Raw genomic sequence first — 18,235 nt, 5'->3', positions numbered from 1 at the left:
TGAAGTGAATGGAGCAGCTGCCTTACAAGGGATAGGGGCTCTTCATTTCGGACATGACGAAGCTGAGGGGGACATCTGAGCACTGTTTACAAAATCATGAAGGTGATAAATAAGCTGAACGTGGAACTGTTATTCACCAAGCCTGCAATACAATTAGAAGTGGGTATTTATTGAAACCAGTAGGATATGAGTTTGAAATGGATTAAAAAAAAATCTTTCTACACAACAGGTCTGCACTGCTGGAATTTGGGGCCACAGGGATTTGTGGAGGTAGACTGTGTCACAGAGTCAAATATGGATTTAGACAGACTTATGGACAACAGATTCATTAATAGGTGCTAAAAGGAACAGGTGAACATTCCTAATCCAATGACTGTGGATGCTGAAGAAGCACAAGGACTGGGGGAAGAGACCACAAATAAGTCAGCTCATGTGCAGCATGTCCTTCTATCAGTGTTGGAGACAAAATATTGGGCTAGACGGACCATTAATCTGACTCAGTAGTGCATTTTCTTATGTTGTTAAAATTAGTATCTATTGGCTTATTACATAACCAACCATGTCTCACCACGTCTTCTGCCATCCATACCCAGAATCCGTCGCCATGTGCTTATGAGTGATGTGAAACAGTGCAAGAGTTCTCAGATACGAGAAAGGGAATGTTTTGCCTTGAAAAAGCCAGTTTTAGTACCTGCTGTATTTGAAAAGCCTTCATGGCTGTATTCCCAGTTCCTGCCCTGGCCCAGCCTTTCACCGGTGTCCTTAGCATTGACAGTTTCCAACTGATATAGCTGATCTCTAGCTAGGCTGTCACTGCCTACCAGCTGTTCCATTCTCCCTGCAGACCTGCCAAACAAAAGATATTTGTGCAACATGCTTGAAGCTGACCAGAGGAGGATATCAAGTTTCTGCAGAATCTCTTGTCAGAAAATATGTTCTCTTGTAGAATATACTCTTTCAGAAGATGCATCAGAAGCTTACACATATGTATCTCTAAGTGGTAGCTTTCTAACAATTGAAAGAGCAAAGTAGACTTCTACAGAGGTGCACGTTCTCTTTTGCTTCGGGTTATATACTTTAAAAACTCGAAATCCACATTTTGGACAATATCACTCACAGCAGCTGTCATGAAACTAAATAACTATTACAGCTATTTGCAATGCTTCTGGTTCCTGCCTCCAAATCGATGAAAGCTGAAATTGGCCAAAAGACATTAGTCTGGACTCAAAGCCATCATAAAGCTATGAAAACACTGTAGGCTTGTAAAAGACCATTCATTTTACCCTCAGGGCTCTGCGTGCTGCTCACGCTGCTCAGCGTGATCCCCCGCTCTGCACCAAACACGCTCCCCTCGGTGTCCCTAAAACCGCGGGGGGGGGGGGGGGGGAGGGGGGGAGGCAGCAGAAAAGGGCTCTGTGCTGCGGGCCCTTGCCGGCACGAGTTTCGTTTCCCGCTGCGCTGCCCAGCCGCCGCCGCCGCCGCCGCCGCCCCTCGCCGCACTTTCGTTTCCCGGTGGCGCTGCCGGGCGCGCTGCTCGCCGGGCCCCGCAGAGCCGCAGCGCGATGCCTCCGCCGCGGGGCCGCCGCGAGCCGCCGCGCTACGCCGTGGAGCTGCCGGGCGCGCAGCTGCTCCACTTCGCGCTGGCGCCGCCGGGCGCCGCCGCCGCCGCCGCCGCCGCCCCGGGCTGCTTCCCGCCGCCGCCGGCGCGCTGCTACTCGCTGTGCGTCCCGCCGGCCCGCGGCGGCGGCGTGCGGGCGGCGCGGCTGCTGCGGCGCTTGCAGCAGCGCCTGGGGGAAGGCGGCTGGGCGGGGTGCCGGGTGCTGCCGCTGCTCTGCTACGGGCCGCGGAGGCGGCCGCGCAGGGGCTTCCTGCTGCAGGACCCGCGGGGCGCGCCCGGCACCGGGCGGCGCCTGGCCGAGCTGCTGCGGGCGCAGGCGGCGCCGCGGCCGCCGCTGGCCGTCTACGAGGCGGACGCGCGGGGCGCGCTGCGGCAGCGGCTCTGGGCGCTGGCGGCGGGCGGCGGGCGGCGGCTGCTGCGGCGGGCGCGGGTCGTGGCGGCCGCGGCGCCGCCGCTGCACCCCGCGGCGGCCGCGCTCCGCGGCGGCGCCCTGCCGCCCTCCGCGCCCGCCGCCCGCGCCCGCCTGCGGCAGGTGAGCGCCGCGCTGCGGGGAGCCGCGCTGCGGGGCTGGCGCGGGCGCGGCGTTCCCGGTGCCGTTCCCAGCCCCGCCACTTGGAAGCCGTCTAGTTAGCAGGCGGGGGGAGTAAAGGATTGAATCTGTCCTTGCAGTGCGCATCCGTAATCCCCGAGGCCAGCGCTGTGCTCGAGATACTGGAGAAGTGTCCCCGGCACCCAGAGAAGGGGGAGTTTCCCGTCATAGTCGTTGAGGGGCTGGATGCAACAGGTAAGAGCGCGATGGGAATGAAGAATCGCAGGTGATAAATAGCTGAAAATCATGATTGCCCAGACTTTCATCCGTGAGTAAGGCTTAAGAATTCAAAAAAAATGAAAACCTGTGGCATACCTGGATGAATTAGTGATTATAAATATCAGTCTGTCTTCCCTTATTTGAGCATATCAAACAATCTATGCTAATTTTCATTCAGTGGATGAATTCCTTATCTATATAAATGAAAGAATACAAAAGGTGGAGTACTGGAAATTAAATTGCTTGTGCAGATTAGGAAACATGATTTTCTCATAAAACTTTCAAATAAGTGAAGTGAAACAGTGATAGTCTGAGAAACTGGTAGCAGTTTTTCATTAAAAAAAAAGTTTCCTTCTGAATAACTTTGCTTTCTGTATTTTCAGTTAAAAAGAACTGAAAATCCCCGCTAAAAAAATGCATTGGGTAAACAGTGTGATGATAAAAATTAACCAGTGTGGCAACATCCACGTAGACTGTCAGCTAGGAAAACACTGGAAAGGTTATGTAGAGAAATTGGCATGTATAATGCATTTAAAGGAGGGAAGACAGACAGCTGGCAAGAGGGAGGAGAGAAGGCCCTTAGTGTAGGAAGTGGAGTAATAAGTCCTTGAATCAGACTCATAATCATTTTCTGCTGAAAACTGTGTCACAATATTCTGAAGATACATAGTCAGGTGTCAGAACATGTGCTCCAAATGAAAAGAGCATTTTCCAGTTTTTAAAAGTCAGTTGTATCTGATATGCAATATGACAAATATTTCCTTTTGTAAATGAAATGCAGGCAAAACCACTGTAACCGAGTCTGTTAAGGATGCTCTGAATGCCGTTCTGTTGAGGTCACCACCAGCTTGCATCAGCCAGTGGAGGACAACATTTGATAACGAACCAACACTCATTAGAAGGACATTTTATGCTGCGGGCAACTACATTCTTGCTTCAGAAATAGCAAAAGCATCCAGTCAATCACCTGTGATTGTAGACAGGTTTGTAAATTTAAGAAATCCTCTTATATCAGTGCCATCACCCAATCATTCAGTGTTGCAAGCAAAACCTGTCAGTGATACTCTCTGGGGTTCTTCTCTTTGGGAGCGCCACTTTGCATGTAGTCTGATAAATGCAAGTCTTCTGAAGAATAATACCTATGGTAAGAGTCAAGTGTGGGGTTTTTGTTGCCATACTGCTCGTAACTGGTTTTAGCACACTTGCAAAGTGTTGCGTCTTCAGTCAGAAGCAGTGGAGGCACATACCGTGCAGGTCGACCCAAAGCAGGGCCCGGAGTGCAGACGGCTGAGCGTGGCTACCTCTGAGAAGGCTTTGAGATATCTCTGGATCAGAGTGACTGAATTTTAGGTAGACTCACTCTTTCAGGATGTAAAGCTGTAAGTCTATTTCTCATTTTGTACACAGAGCCACTTAATTTGCCCATTTTATTTGTTCAGAAGTATGATTACTGCAATTTATTTCCTTGACTCACTTGTTAACATTATTATAATTTTTTTCTGATTCTTTTACTTTTGACTTTTGCCTCCATTTTTCATTTCACAAGTCTTTCGTAAATCATCCTATGTTACAATTTCTTTTCTATATTATTTTAATTTTTTTTCTGCTTCTGTTTTTTTTTCCCTTTCATTACATCTGAAAGATCAGATTTACCCAAGAGCAGATAGCCTTCATTTTCAAAGCAATCTTTTTCTCATTTTAACCTATCAGTCCCTTCTGAACATCTAGATATTAATTTTACAGTTGGTAAGTAAATTGGTAAATTGGAAGAAATTGGTACTGAGCATGTTTTAAAAAAACTGTCTCTCATTTTAGTGGCTTTAAATGGAACTGAATTCTTTTGACATCAGACTCCAGCAGTATACCTGGATGAAAAGCCCTTTTTGGACTTACTAAGTACATATATTTGAACTTAGTGAGAGTTGTTGTTACTGAGGCTTCTGCTGTGGGTTTTGTTTTATTTATGGCTTTTCTTATTTTCACTGCATACACAGCTTTCAGTATTATTCTTAATAAAGAAAGTCTTGATGCAATTTGAAACTCCTTACTTACTTCAGTAGATATACTGTAACCTCTCCCCTACAAACATACACAGAAGCTGTTTGTAGGTGTGTGGGTGCTATTTTTAATCATCATCAAAACCACTAAATTACATAAGATACAGTACCTTGTGGTGGTTGCAATGATAAACTGGTGAAATGCACAATCATTAATAAAGTTCTGTCTTTCATGGTTGAAAACTGTATATTCTCTGCCAAATATGTTGCGTAAAGTGGCATGATTGGAACCACAAAAAATGGGCTTGATGTTTGGATTTGGACATATAATGTAACTCTTTCTCATTTTGGTCTCATTACATGAGAAGAAAGTGTTTGACAGCAGTATTTGGAACACTGTTTGCCTAATACATAGTTTCTGGCATATGTTTTAATTAATAATTCACAGTAATTCTAAATATTTTATTGAGTATTATTGCTATTTTAAGAAATAACTGATGGCACAGAATCATTCTTTACAGTTCCCTTCAAAATCACAGGATCACCTACCTAGTCATTATTGCACTTATGGTCATACTGAGACCTGCCTTCTGTATTACTGAAGTATTAGTGTCCTTTTTAAATTTTCTCTCTCCGTTTTGTATTTTCCTGTCAGATACTGGCACAGCACAGCTGCCTATGCAATTGCCACTGAAATAAATGGGAAAGTTGAGGATCTTCCACCAGCTCACCATGAGGTGTACCAGTGGCCTAAGGATCTGCTTAAGCCTGATCTTGTTCTTCTCCTGACTCTCAGCCCTGAAGAGAGGATCCGGCGGCTGCAGGGCCGAGGGCTGGAGAAAACAAAGGAGGAAGCTGAACTGGAGGCTAACAGCTTGTTTCGCCAAAAGTATGCTTTAATGAGGAATAAGAGGGTGGGGGCAATCTCAGCTCCTTCGGACTCAGTAGCAAAATGTCCTTCTGCTCACATTATTGAGAATGGTTTCCATATGTTTAGGCTTTGTTTTTGTTTTTTTTTCAGTAAGAATTCGTGGCTGACAAGGAGAGTAAATTCTGTCATTTCTCACTAAAGATGTTTGAAAGCTGCAGGTGGAGAATTTCATTCTCTTGCGGAGGAGTTCAGAATCAAAATACTGTCTTTGGCATTGCTGCTTCTCCTCCTCAGATTCCTTTTTGGTGTCCGTGTGACATGCTTGGCGTTATGTGACACCTGATGAGTCATGAATATCACAGGGGTGTTTTGAGTAAACATATACTCTGGGGTTATGAGACATTTGCATGAGGCTGGCAGATATGACACACCCTATGGACCCTTTCTGGACTAGCAGCTAGAAGCTAAATGAGATACTCTAGGGCATCTCAAGCATTAGTAGATAAATGTGTTGAGGCAACTGAATTGCATGCTAGGTATCCCACTTCGGGATGAGCTGAATTGCTGTCTAGGCTTCCCTGACTATATTGATTATATCGTCATTGTCTCCAGTGGAAGCTGAGACACCATCTGTATAGTGCACATGCAGACCTTTCCAGGCAGATGCTTAAATATAGGTGCCTGCACCTACAAATCTCAAAGCTGAAACCCACTTCTAGGATTTAACATTTCCAGAGATGACATACGTTAAGAATATCTATTGCTTAATTTTGACATAAGCTCTGTGCAGACACATACAATTGAACCTGCAGAAGGACGGGTGAGCTAAGGGAACATGATGACATTTCAGAATCTTTTTTTTTTTTTTTTTTTTAATTCTGCTACTTCTTATTGCCTCTACAAAAACCTTTGGTTATTTCTGTCTTTTAATCATGTCAACCTGGACATGAGAACATTCAGAGTCTTGCTCGACTGCTTTTATGACTTGAGGCCTGAATGTTTGACATTATTAATTCTTGTGGGAACAGAGAAAATGATATTCGTTGCTCATTCATATCCTCAGAAGCTAACTATGGGAGAGCTCTGTGTTATGAGAAAGTTTCTACTCTAAGCAAGGAGGTTTTCATACTATTTTCAGTTTAAGCAGCTGGTTGTAAGTGAAGAATTAGAATTTGGTAAATGGAGGGTTAGCAAAGTTGATTACAGGAAAGGGTTAAATGATGCAACATTTCTGCAATTCTCCAGTGACTCCAAGCTTAGATCAGTGAGCACAGCTACACAATGCCATGCCATATAATGTACAGACACCATAGCTGGCTCTGAATACATGCAGCTCAGGCTGCATTAGAAGCAGGCTGTCCAGTGTGCTGCTAAACTGTACCGTTTCCAGTGCCCAAGCTATAAAAAAAAAAAACAAAAGCACAAACTTTAATATCATGACATGAGAATATTGATAGGGCTCTGTGACTCAGTGTCATGGAATCTATGCACTTTGAGGTTCTCATCACAATAGTTACTAATGACTTGTTGCTCTTTGCAGCAGATTTCGTTCTTAGCTTCATATTACATTTTTTATGTGTCTCCACAGTGCCAATACTTTCTTCTGGGACACATAACTAATTATGCCATTTCACATCCCTGCAATCTGTGGTTTCATTTCTCTTGTTTCGTTTTTAGAGTTGAAGAATCATACAGAAGGATGGTGAATCCCGCATGCCAAGAGGTTGATGCCAGCCCCTCCAAGGAAGAGGTTCTCAAGACAGTGTTAAAAGTAATTAAAAAACACTGTGCTCTGTGAAAACAACTTCTGTGTAACAGCACTGTTTCTGCTACCTGAAAACACACTGCAGTGTGTTTCCTCCATGGATGAATCTTTTCTTTCTTCTGTCTACAGTAATCGTGGCAGGTTGTCTGTTTCACTGTTGCCTAGTATACTTTTCTGTATAGGGCAAAATGCAGCTCCTGTGTTGTTCAGCATTCCTAGCAAAGCCGCAAACGTGTTGTATTAGGTACATGAGGGCAGCGCTGACATTTCAAGATGTCATCATGTTGCATCATCACAGGGACAACCTGCTCCTGCTCTTGCTATGTACCAAAATTCAGTAGATTACAGCAAGAATATTAGATGCAGAAGGAGATGCTGGAATTTAATCCAGCAGAAAGCCAATAAAACGATCATAACATTTAGGAACAAAGAAGCTGGTGGCCAAGTGTTTGCTGGTATAGAGGATGAGCAGTCACTGCTATGATGGGTATCCTCTAAAAAATATGTAGTAAATAAGGGCCAGTAAGCATTTAGGCCTCTAAGCCCGTTGACAAGCCTGTTGACATATGCAAATGAAATATCAATTAATTTCAGAGGGAAATGGGAGAATGCTGACATATTAGAAACAGAGACCTGAGAGGAATCTGAAATTAAAAATATTTGGTAAATAATTACTGAAATATTTCTCTGCACAGCATTTTCTCTATCTGATTAATAAGCTTGTTAATGTGAATTTTTGTTCCTTTTAGAGAATGTGAAATGAAAAATCATAGAAAATTTGAGCAATGGAAATGATTGTACCTTTGCTTTCTTGTTTTTTTTTTTTCCCCCATGTGCTGAATGTGAAAGCAGGCAACTGTCAAGACCTCAGTTCTGCAAAGGCTTATTTTTATGTATGTTGGTTTTATTGTCATTATTCTTAAGTATGAAACAAAACATATGCGTAAGTCTTTTTGAGGTCAGACATGAACAGCAGTTCAAGAAAGAACCTAAATAAAATGACATTTTATTTAAAACACTGCTTATGCTTTCGTATGTTAAGTACAGTTATAAATAACTCTATCCTGTCAGTAAAAATGTACTCAGAATTATGGTTCCTGTATCCAATCTGTATATGCAAGGGGGGAAGATGGTAGAAAGAAAAACTTCCAAAAATCATATTGTTAATTTAAATATGTTTTATTAATGTATTGATTAATATTTTTGATTATATGCTGTTAATGTAATAAATTTGTACTTACTGTTAAAGTGTGCTGTTATATTTGGCTTACTATCTGTATAGCAGTATTGCTGGGATTCACCACACATGCAGTGTGAGTAGAAGTACATAGCTGCAGGTGATCCGCTTCACGTTTCTGCCACATTTTTGTCCACAGTGTCTAAAAAGACTTTACTAATATTTAACTTTACCAATGCTCTCGGAAAGTGTATAACAAATTAAGAGGTTTGTTCTGGCTCCTGATATGCAGCCACATGTGGGGAAGAAGCAGCATGAATACACAGCAATTTACTGTTGAAAGAACTATAGCCAACTGAAGCGCCCTCCGGACAGGGGAGGAGTGCAGTGCGTGTTACACTGAGCAAGAAGTTCACCTGCTTAATGTGCCTTGTGTTATAAATTATTTTGCTGGGAAGTTTAACGGCCACAAGAGGTCAGGATTTTGGTTTCATTGCTGAAATATCTGAGGCTCCAAATAACTCCACGCAGATTCAGGAATTTTGGCTATGTCTTAGTAAATGGAACTATTTTTCCGCAGCTTTGGAGCAGGAGCGTTCGGTTAAGCGGGGAGCAGAGCGTGTGAGCCAGCGCTGGCCCTTGAGCGCTGGGCTCCCCAGCACGGTCCCGTGGTCGGGGCAGCAGCTGGAGCGCTCCCATTTTGTCCCCTTACTGCGGCCAAGCTACGTCGGAGGCCAGGAGTCAACTAGCACAGTGGAGGCTGCTCTTTGTCAGTTGTCCTCAAAGCATAGATCACTCCAGGGTGTGCTTAATTTATTACTATTCTGGTAAATTTACTAATTTGCTATTTTTCTAATTACTAGCACAAAGATGGCTTTAGGATTCGATCCTGCAAAGATCCTGATACTACAGTCCTAAGAGCATTCGGAGGCCTGAGACGGGCAAAGCAACATAGGCATAAATTTGAATTCAAACTTCTCAGTAGATCTATTAAAGTCAGTGAATCCAACCCTTACTGAGCAAAGAAAAATATTTATAACATGGAGGTGTTTCTTGGAAGTATAAAACAATACTTTCATTGGTCTAAGGTAAAACTTTTTGTACTTTTTAGTTATTAGAAAAAAAAAGAAAAACCTCTCCATCCTTTTATATCAGAGAATTTTACAGGACATTATATTTTACTTTACAGAACTCACCATAGTATTTTAATCACTTTTTTTCTGTCTTTAACCTTATTTACTTCCTTTTTTTTTTTTTCGGTCTAGGGAGCAATAGATACTTATATAAGATGGTATTAGTTGCCCAAACACAGACATCCTGGGCCAGTTTAGTCCTCCCTAAGGATTTTAGTATCTCCCTACGGTATCTGAGATGTCTGCATAGGGCTGCCAGATATGACACAAGACATTTGGGTGACCTGTTCATCCATACAGTGCCAGCTGGTGGCCTGCAGGGTTACCATATGGTGCCTAAAATGGCGCTAGTCGCCCATTTAAGCAGTGAGAGAGTTAGAAAAACAAACACGCAGCCTGTTTGGGCTATGCCAATGTTAGCAGATGGTGTGGAACAAGTAGGGCAGATCGGTAGAGCAGAAGAGCTGGTGCCGAGGACCCAATGTGTGCCCTACATGTATTTCAGAGATTTACTTTAGACTAACTTTAGTCTGGTCACATGGACTGATCTCACACCAGCAGCTGTAGTACACTAAGTACGCTCCTTAGACCATATCTTTTGGTTTAGTTTCGTCCGGACAGAGTCCAGTTCACACACACCAGAACTGTTCCATGATGCAAAACAAAGCGTGGAAAGGCAGGATGATCTCAAAAACCACTTCAAGGAGCGCATCCCTGATCCAAACTGAAATGCTAATGTGGATGCACCCCTAATCTTTTGTATGTTACAGATGGAGTGGAAAGGTTTGCTTGGAGCCAAATCAGAATTTGGTTCTTTAATCCATTATACTAATGGGACAGGAAGAGAATCTGAAGAAATAAGTCACGGGCTTATCAACTCAGGGCAGGCGAACACTAAAGCATGACTTGGAGTCCCGTTTCCCCAGTGTCCAGATTGAGGGCTAGTCTGGAACATGCCACAACTCCTTTTGGTCCGTGATCCCAGGCTTTTCTCAGAGAGATGGGGCAGGGGGAAGAGTGGATTGTGGTGCTTGCTGTGTCCCATCCTGCCACAGAATGGGGGGTAGCCCAGCTGCTCACCCTGTCCTGCGAGCAATAAATGTTGCTGTCAGGTTGAGAGGCGTCTAAACCTCTATCCTATCTGTCCTAACTAACGATACCTAACAATCCTAAGCAAATATCAAGCTTTAGCAGTGAAATGTAAGGCTGGTATTCAGCCATTGCCCCCCAACAAAAGTAAAAGTTTAGAAGACAAAGACTAATTCCCCAGGAGTCAGAGGCGAGGACATGACAAACAGGCTCTTTCAGAAGACATGATGTATCTATTTCCATCTGAGATGCAATTTCAGAGGATTTTTATCATTATTTCCCATAGGGATATCAAGCAACTTTATATATAAACTGATGTTTCATGAAGTAGAAGTCACTGTGCTGAATTCCTAAAACTAACATAATATTTGGAGATCCAGTGATTCATTAGGTTTTTCTCGCTGATCCATATTTTACATAGTCCCTCCATAACATTACCAGCTTCCCGATATTTGCCTAAAAATGTGCATGCTGCATCCACTATCAATGCCTGACAGTTTTGGAGGTAGGAGAATCAGGACACTCCATGGAACTTTGATGGAAGGAAAAATGTTTTTGTTCAAGCCCATAGTAAATAAAGGGCCCCAAAGATTTTTCTCTTTTCTTTTCTTTTCTTTTATTTTCTTTTCTTTTCTTTTCTTTTTAAGAAATGAATAATTGCTAGTTGTCTGTTAAAATTCATTAGCTTTTTCAGTCTTAGTTCCTCTATTTTCTTAATTTGAATATTTGAAGAAATGCATAAGACTGAATTGTTGCTGCAGGGGGCTGCGCTGACTTTGATCTTTTAAATGGAAAACTATGTTCAATAAAATTAAATGAGCTCTTTTGTAAAGACAAAGATCATCACCCTCTGGCTTAATTAAGCTAAACAGATGTAGGGTTTATGTAAATATGCAGTCATTGTAATGTGAAACAAAAGCTAGAATACCCTGTCGTTAGTGTAAAAATGCATTTTGTGTTACCAGCTGGTCAGTCATGACCTTTTATTCAGCCATACAGACAGTGCATGTCATGTACTCCAAAGCCAGTGAAATATGATGGAAAATGTCCCTGTGTCTGCAAACTCATTGCTTATGAAAAGAGCCAGCCAAATAAAGCCCCAGTTTAAGTACCGGGCAGGTACAAAATGAACTCCAGTGGGGTAATTTACTCTTTCTGCTGCAGTCCTTCTCCCTGGGGCCCGCTGTACAGGTGAAAGGTTAATACAATCTGCATATTTACTGTGGCTTTGAGTTTTCCTTTCATGAAATATTCTGTGATCAAGTGTGCATATCTTTCCTTGAAACAATGAAAGACAGAACTGCAGAATCAAGACCAGATCCCACAGCTGCAAGTCTCCTGGGCCAGGGACCCCGAGGCTTTTGGCAGCGACATCAATAAACTTATAAAGGTCCAGATGCAAATGAGAGTGTTCCTTGGCTCTAGTGGGTATCAGCCACACTTACATTCGATGGGAAGAGTATGATGTACCATGCTACAGATGGGAATCTCTAGATGTACCATGCTAACAAGTCTCACCCTTTGATGCAAGGAGATCTTGGTGTATTGGCACAGAGCAGATACTGCGTTGCTGCTGTAACTGCAGTCTGTCTGCCTGGATCCAGTTCCATCTATCTCATTCCCAGGCTATGTATGAGCTTTCGGGGTGAACAACCCCAGCAGAGAATGCCCCTGCGGTTCTGGTTGCCAACCGCAGCTCCCAGGGGGCCTTCCTTTCCCACCTACAGTCCAAAGGGCTGGCAGGAGACACAGCACGGACTTCCGACACCCCTGAACACCCATCCCGCTCCTCCTCCTCCTCCAGAAAAAAGCCCAAACAATTTAAGTCTTTTTTTAGTATTCACTCCAGAATGGGTTGAAAGGATTGTGTGTCAAATTGGGGGAAAAAAAGTCTCTGTGCTAATATTTTTATTCAAGCTTTCTCAGACTACAGCAATATTTTTTACAGGAGCTGATCTCATAACTGTGTCTGTTCTCATAAGACCAATATTGATATTTCTTAGTAAAGTAGTTCATGCATTTTTTTGTGTATTACATATATGCATTGCCCAAACACTCTGGTTTTTGCTCTGCTTTTGTATTTTCCATATGAGATTTGTGTGGTAAGTGGAAAACAGGCTATTTTAGTGAAGTGAAAGCACTTGAAGTTAGCTTTTATTTATCAGTTTTCAGTTTCTGAACTGCTGTTGGATTTAATTTTGGCATTTGGGATCAGAGATCTTTAAACTGGGTCTGACTTGGCTTCACCAGCTTCTGAGTTACCAGCAGTGTTCCCATATGACTATTGTAACATAGCAGAGTTCAGTTGTAGAGTTCATCTACTTTTAAATTACATCTGACTCCCTCAGAGGATTTATCATCTGTGCAACAAACTGCTCTCAAGGTACTGTAAAAAGCCTCTCTTTTATATGTGTGGGAGTTTCACTGAGCAGACAGCTAGGAAACGATCTGAATGTGGTATTTGAACAGGAAATTAAAACTTGTTTATCTGCAGCTGCAATTCAGAGGAAGCACCTATATGTTGCATTGCCAGCAATCACCGAAAATAGATTCTCTTCCCCAAAGTGTTTGATCTTAAATAGGAATTGTTAGGTATATCACAAAGGTTTTCCAAAAAAATCTGAATCTATTGGGCAAAAACCTGTTGCTGGCATAAGTCCCTAGAGACATTTGATCTACAAGGTAGGTTTTCAGGATGATTTCACAATATTCAGAAAGGACTATGTGGGGGACGGGGGTTGTTACCCTCATCTTCTTTTGCAAAGAAGTCCTTCATGGCAGTTCTTTTCAGGGCAAAATAGAGCAGTTGAAGCACTGTCCTGGAGAAGGGGAGCAGAATGATCTGCAGCCACTTATATACGCAAATTCACTGGCTAAAACTGTCCCCGACATTCACCCTGAGCGCAGTGTCCTGGGACACTGCACATGCCTCAGAAACCTGATCAAACAAAAATCCAGGAGGCTGCAAAAGCCTCTCAGGGAGAGGAAGGGAAAACTGGGAAAGTCCTCCAGCACAAACAGACCAACCTGAGAAGTGTCCCCAGGTAGAAGCCCATCATGCCAAGAGGAGGTCTGAGTCAGAGAGCAAGCAGCGAGGGCTGCTATGCTCAGCCCATGGTATAATAAAGAATGAGGCAGTAAAAATGAGGGATCTTCAAACAAAAGACAGACCCATAGAAACAAATGTTTCCATCCTGAAAAGGCCATACCACCAAAAGCACAAAAAAACCCACTCTAAATACAAATCAACTATGAAAAAAAATGCAGAAAATGCAAAGGGTAGAGGCATTCCTGTTTTAAGAACCATACGGCCAACCGTCTGTGATGGAGTCACATGGACGCAAGATTGAGAGAATGCAAGGATGCAGGATTGGATGCGTGCCACCCTGAATGGTGTCAGCATGTGCGTGTGTATGCAAATGTGCTGGGGACGGGATGGATAGGGAGTTAAATCTGTGAATACATAGCTTAGTGAAATGACAGGAATTTTTTCAAATGCCTTCCACATGGGAATTTCATGTGCATCCCTATGGAAAGGCCTCTGTAGGTCAGCAGATCCCTTAAGTTGCCCCCAGCTGCCTGTCTGGCTCTCTGGCAGGGAGAAAGCCTAACCTGTTCCCCACGAGGGAAGCTGCAGTAGGTATAGTGTTCCACATTGGTTTTACTTCCCTAGATCCAACTGCTATTCAATGCACTTCCAAAACCACCGGAAAAAAAAAGTATTTGATTTGCAGTATAATGCCTTAGTAGAGTGTGACTTCTCTCACACAAGAAAGAAAAGCGTGGTGATTTTCTAACTGTTCTAGACAGAAATCTTTTCCCCACAGGGGTACAAGAACAAGAATACTTTCATTCCCAAAGCAATTTTAGCCCAACTCTGGCCTGGGAAAACAAAAATGTGGTTGAACCTCTTAAGATAGAGTAAGGATCTGACCTGATTAAGTCCATTCCCAGAATATATTTTGTCTATCTGTTGCATAAAGGAAAGGCATTTCTGTCCCTGTGCTTTCAAGGTGAGTGAGCTAGCCTCGGTCAGTCCTTTCACCGGCAGGGTACTGCCAAGATAAGGTTGCACTTCTGGGCAGATCTGAGTAATGTAGCTGGTAGGGAGTAGGAATTAATATGGAGCTTGTGTTCAATCTTTCCATCGTGGTATCTTTGAAGATCCCCAAGCTGTGCACAATTGCTCTAACAAGCTCCTTGATCAAAGCTGACTGCTTGGCTGTACGCTGCGTATGCAAAACACAGGTACCTCATTCAGAGTTTTGATTTCATCTTTCACAACCAGATAGAAAAAAAGGATGCATTGACCAGTTTTTAAATGCTTGAACCTCACAAAAATCCAGTCGTATGTTCCCAAGCACATTTAACTTCCTAGCAGATGTTCACAGATAGGTTAACATCAGAACACAGAGAGTTAAGACAGTGCCTCGCAGTTGCCATAGGAGTACATACACGTCTGATACTCTCTGGGACAGAATAAAAGAAAACATCAGAAGTAGGAATGGGAGGAGTGTTTTGGACAAGATTAAAACTACTGGAACATGATGAAACTCTTAAACCAAACCCTCTAGCAGCCCAAGAAACTGTCCAAGAAGCTTCTGAAGCTGGAATTCTCCCGTACATATACGTCTCCCTTTCTTCACCCAGGACTAGAAATGCTGCAGCGATGAGAAATTCTGCTCTCAGAGGGATTCTCTATCAATAAAGCCACAGCAGGCTTGAAAGCTTTATGGGAGGCTTGTTCTCACCATTGTTTCACCTCTCTGTTTGAGGGTTTGTTTTTGTTTTGTTCTCTTCCTCAGCAGCTGTATTACTGAGAGAGAAACAGAATATATTGCAGATGGCATTTGTCCATATCCTGCGGGAAAAAAATGGAGAGGTGAGTGATTTTAGCATTTCCATTGCCAGGTTAAGGAGCAGAAAACACCAGCAGGACTGGAGGTATTGACATAAGAAAGAGTAAAGAGATGACCAGGATGAAAAAGGAGTTGAAGAATTTCTGTAATCAAGTTCTTTGTTCTAGTTCCCACCCCACAGAGAAACAGTTTCTTAGTAATATCAGACCTTGCTTTGCTTTGGTTTGTTTCCTGCTCATATAGTACTGGGAAGAAAATGGGCAGTAGCATACTAGTACACTGTGTAAGAAAACTAAATAATATCCTTTCCTTCCTTCTATGCCATTGTCATGGTCGAATGTGACAGGGAAGGCCCTGAGTCTAGTTTCAGTAAATCAGGCTCAGCTGAGGCATTAACAAGTTTGTGGTTTGCTTTTGTCTCCTGGGATTCAGGTTATACTAATGTTGCATGCATAGTCTCTTGAGCTGGTGTAACTCACAGGAGTCCGGATCTGGATCTGAACTCCCTCAAAATGCAAGGCTGTTTCAGTTTGGGATGTTGGTTTAGACCCACTGCAGATTCTCACTTTGAATTCTGATATACTTTCTCACTGTTGGATTAACAGGATCCACATGGTGGATCTGGAACCTAATATTCGGAGGTGGAGGTCCTTGTGCACTAATTCCCTAGACATTAATAGGAGCTGTGCACACACTGATGAACAGACGAGCAGATCCTGTTTGTTGGTCACAGATGAGAAAGCATCCCACCCCGTTTCAGACAGTGAAGGAGGTTTACAGCCTCAAGATATAATTATTTTCATGGGCTTCAATAAGAAGAACCAAATATTTGAAGCAACTGAGCCGTATGTGAAATATTCAAAACAAAGACCTCCCTAACCTCATAATCTGTGTTACAGCATAAAAGAGTATGGGAGGAGCAGCATTTCCTTTAGACAAATACCTCTTATTTCTTTCATCAAACATTTTCTTTTGCAGTGACTGTCTGCCCTTCCCAGACAGAAGCAGGGATCTCAGATTGCATGTTTTTTTCTATCAATGGTTGCCTGCGTGTATACATGACCTTTTGATGTCCCTGATGGTCTGTGCAGAGACTCACACAGAAAGGAGGGCTGCCTCTTGTCATTAAGATCTTGACCTCTGAAAAAGAGTATTTTTAGTGCTATGGAGTTAATTTTGCCTGAGGCAGCCTCCTGTGTTGTGAAATCCTCCCCTTAGGGGAACTCTGAAACTCTGAGGCCCGAAGGGAAACTCAGGAAGCAAGTTCCCCTAAAAGCAGGCTGAGAGAGGCGGGAGGCTGGAAGGGAGAACAGAGGTCCGGAGGCTCAGGGGAGGTGACTCCGGTTTTTGGCAGACTCCCTTCGAGATCTGTAGACCCTGGGGTCTTATCTGCAGGGTGGCCAACATCTGACAAAACAATCTGCTGGAATCCATGTTAAGGGAACCTCACAGAATTTCCTGACTCTTGCCCAGATTTTCCCACATAGGGAAATGATCTGGCACACATGATGCAAGCAATCTGATTTCAAAATGCACGGTGCCATAAATTCCATCAAAGGCAGAAGTGCTGCGTATCAGATGGCAGGCTCCGACCCGCGTGTTTTGTTCTATTTGCGTGCTAAAATCTGTTGAGATGCCAGTTCTTTTTCTTTTAAGTCTTCCTGATTTCTTTTATTAATCCAATGTATCAGACACACGCATGTATGAAGGGAGATCTGCAGCACGTTAGATTAACGCTGTCTCCTCTGATGTTACTTGCTTGCAATTGTTCTGCAAACCATTCTTTCCATTCAGTGTACGCAGCTGTAGCCACTAGAGGGAGCGAAAGGACTAAATAAAACATCTTGGCATTTAAGAGGGAGCTATACCTCAAGATGAGCACAGTCAGCTTTAGAATGATATACCATAAAAATAAAGAGAGCTGGAATAACAGGGGGATTTAGCTCAGAAGGTATGTGGTTTTATTAAAATGTGGAAAACAAAAAGAGGGTTTAAAGCCGTTCAAATTCATGTGGTAGATTTTTTTTTAATTGTGGATTTCTTTTTATAAAGAACGCTGGCTAATCTTCCTAAGATGCCAAATGGCATAAAGATGTAGCTTCTAGATGTACTATTCCACTGCCCCTCTAAGAAAAAGGGAGAAGGGGTACATTAAAAATGGTGATTAGTATGACCCTCAGTTACACAGAATTTAAACACATTATTTTATCTTTACAACAGCACAGCTGAAGCAAGGGTTGATTTTTCTGTCATTGATCTCCCGTGTGGCTGTGAGCAAATCACCCAAGCCTAGATCCTCAAAGATAACTAGGCAACTAATACTCACCAAAATTGCAGAACTTAAGTACCTAAACAATTCTGTGGCACTTTTTTCCCTATGCCATATTCCCTCTGCATGTCTCAAATAGATGTATTATAATCCCTTTCCTTCGCAGAGAAACAACATGCTCAATACACTAAAGAATATAAGAAGCTTATATGTTGCACTAACCCGGGGCTCAGTATCTTTGATTGCTATAACTAGCATAAAATAACTTGAGTTTTTTTTAATGATGCTATTTTTTGTTCAAGTGCCTCCTAGGCTGGTTTTCTATGTAGCCACATAGAACTGATGCTGCTGAGGTTACAGTCCAGGTATCCTGATTAAAAAGTCACGATTCCTAGAGCTCTGAAGCAGTGTGCTCACTGCACTGATCCTGCTTCCTATTACAGGACTGTCTTTTGTGTCTCCAGGCTTTTATCAGTGTGCTTTATTGTAAGGGGCTCATTCAGGCTATAATAATTAAGGGAGTGTCAGATTTTCCGTAATATGATGTTATTTTTCAATGGGCTATAAAATTTCACCCTCGGCTGCAACTTGGCATATGTAGTTGAGAACCTGCTGCTTTTAAAGCATTTTTGAATGCCTTGAAGCATTC

The 18,235-nt window shown here is 42.9% G+C and overlaps 1 protein-coding gene across 1 annotated transcript; it reads left to right on the top strand.

Annotated features, from left to right (window-relative positions):
- Positions 1–1,562: 1,562 nt before the first annotated feature.
- Positions 1,563–8,307, top strand: CMPK2 (cytidine/uridine monophosphate kinase 2). The gene is made up of 5 exons (XM_067294608.1): positions 1,563–2,150; positions 2,288–2,402; positions 3,208–3,409; positions 5,079–5,312; positions 6,972–8,307. Exons 1-5 carry the CDS (start codon positions 1,563–1,565, stop codon positions 7,090–7,092), a joined length of 1,260 nt encoding a protein of 419 aa, XP_067150709.1. The 3' UTR covers positions 7,093–8,307.
- The last annotated feature ends 9,928 nt before the right edge of the window (positions 8,308–18,235 follow it).

The sequence above is a fragment of the Apteryx mantelli genome, chromosome 3 (assembly GCF_036417845.1).
Source record: "Apteryx mantelli isolate bAptMan1 chromosome 3, bAptMan1.hap1, whole genome shotgun sequence".
In the NCBI taxonomy this organism is placed as follows: domain Eukaryota; kingdom Metazoa; phylum Chordata; class Aves; order Apterygiformes; family Apterygidae; genus Apteryx; species Apteryx mantelli.
Note: the sequence above shows the minus strand (reverse complement) of the source record. Positions and strands in the feature narration are given on the sequence as shown.

What these genes read in the sequence shown, in the direction of transcription:
- CMPK2 (XM_067294608.1), top strand. Translation starts at nt 1,563, where the DNA reads ATGCCTCCGCCGCGGGGCCGCCGCGAGCCGCCGCGCTACGCCGTGGAG. An exon ending in TGAGGGGCTGGATGCAACAG is followed by an intron (nt 2,403 to 3,207) that starts GTAAGAGCGCGA and finishes AATGAAATGCAG; the next exon opens with GCAAAACCACTGTAACCGAG. An exon ending in TCACCTGTGATTGTAGACAG is followed by an intron (nt 3,410 to 5,078) that starts GTTTGTAAATTT and finishes TTTTCCTGTCAG; the next exon opens with ATACTGGCACAGCACAGCTG.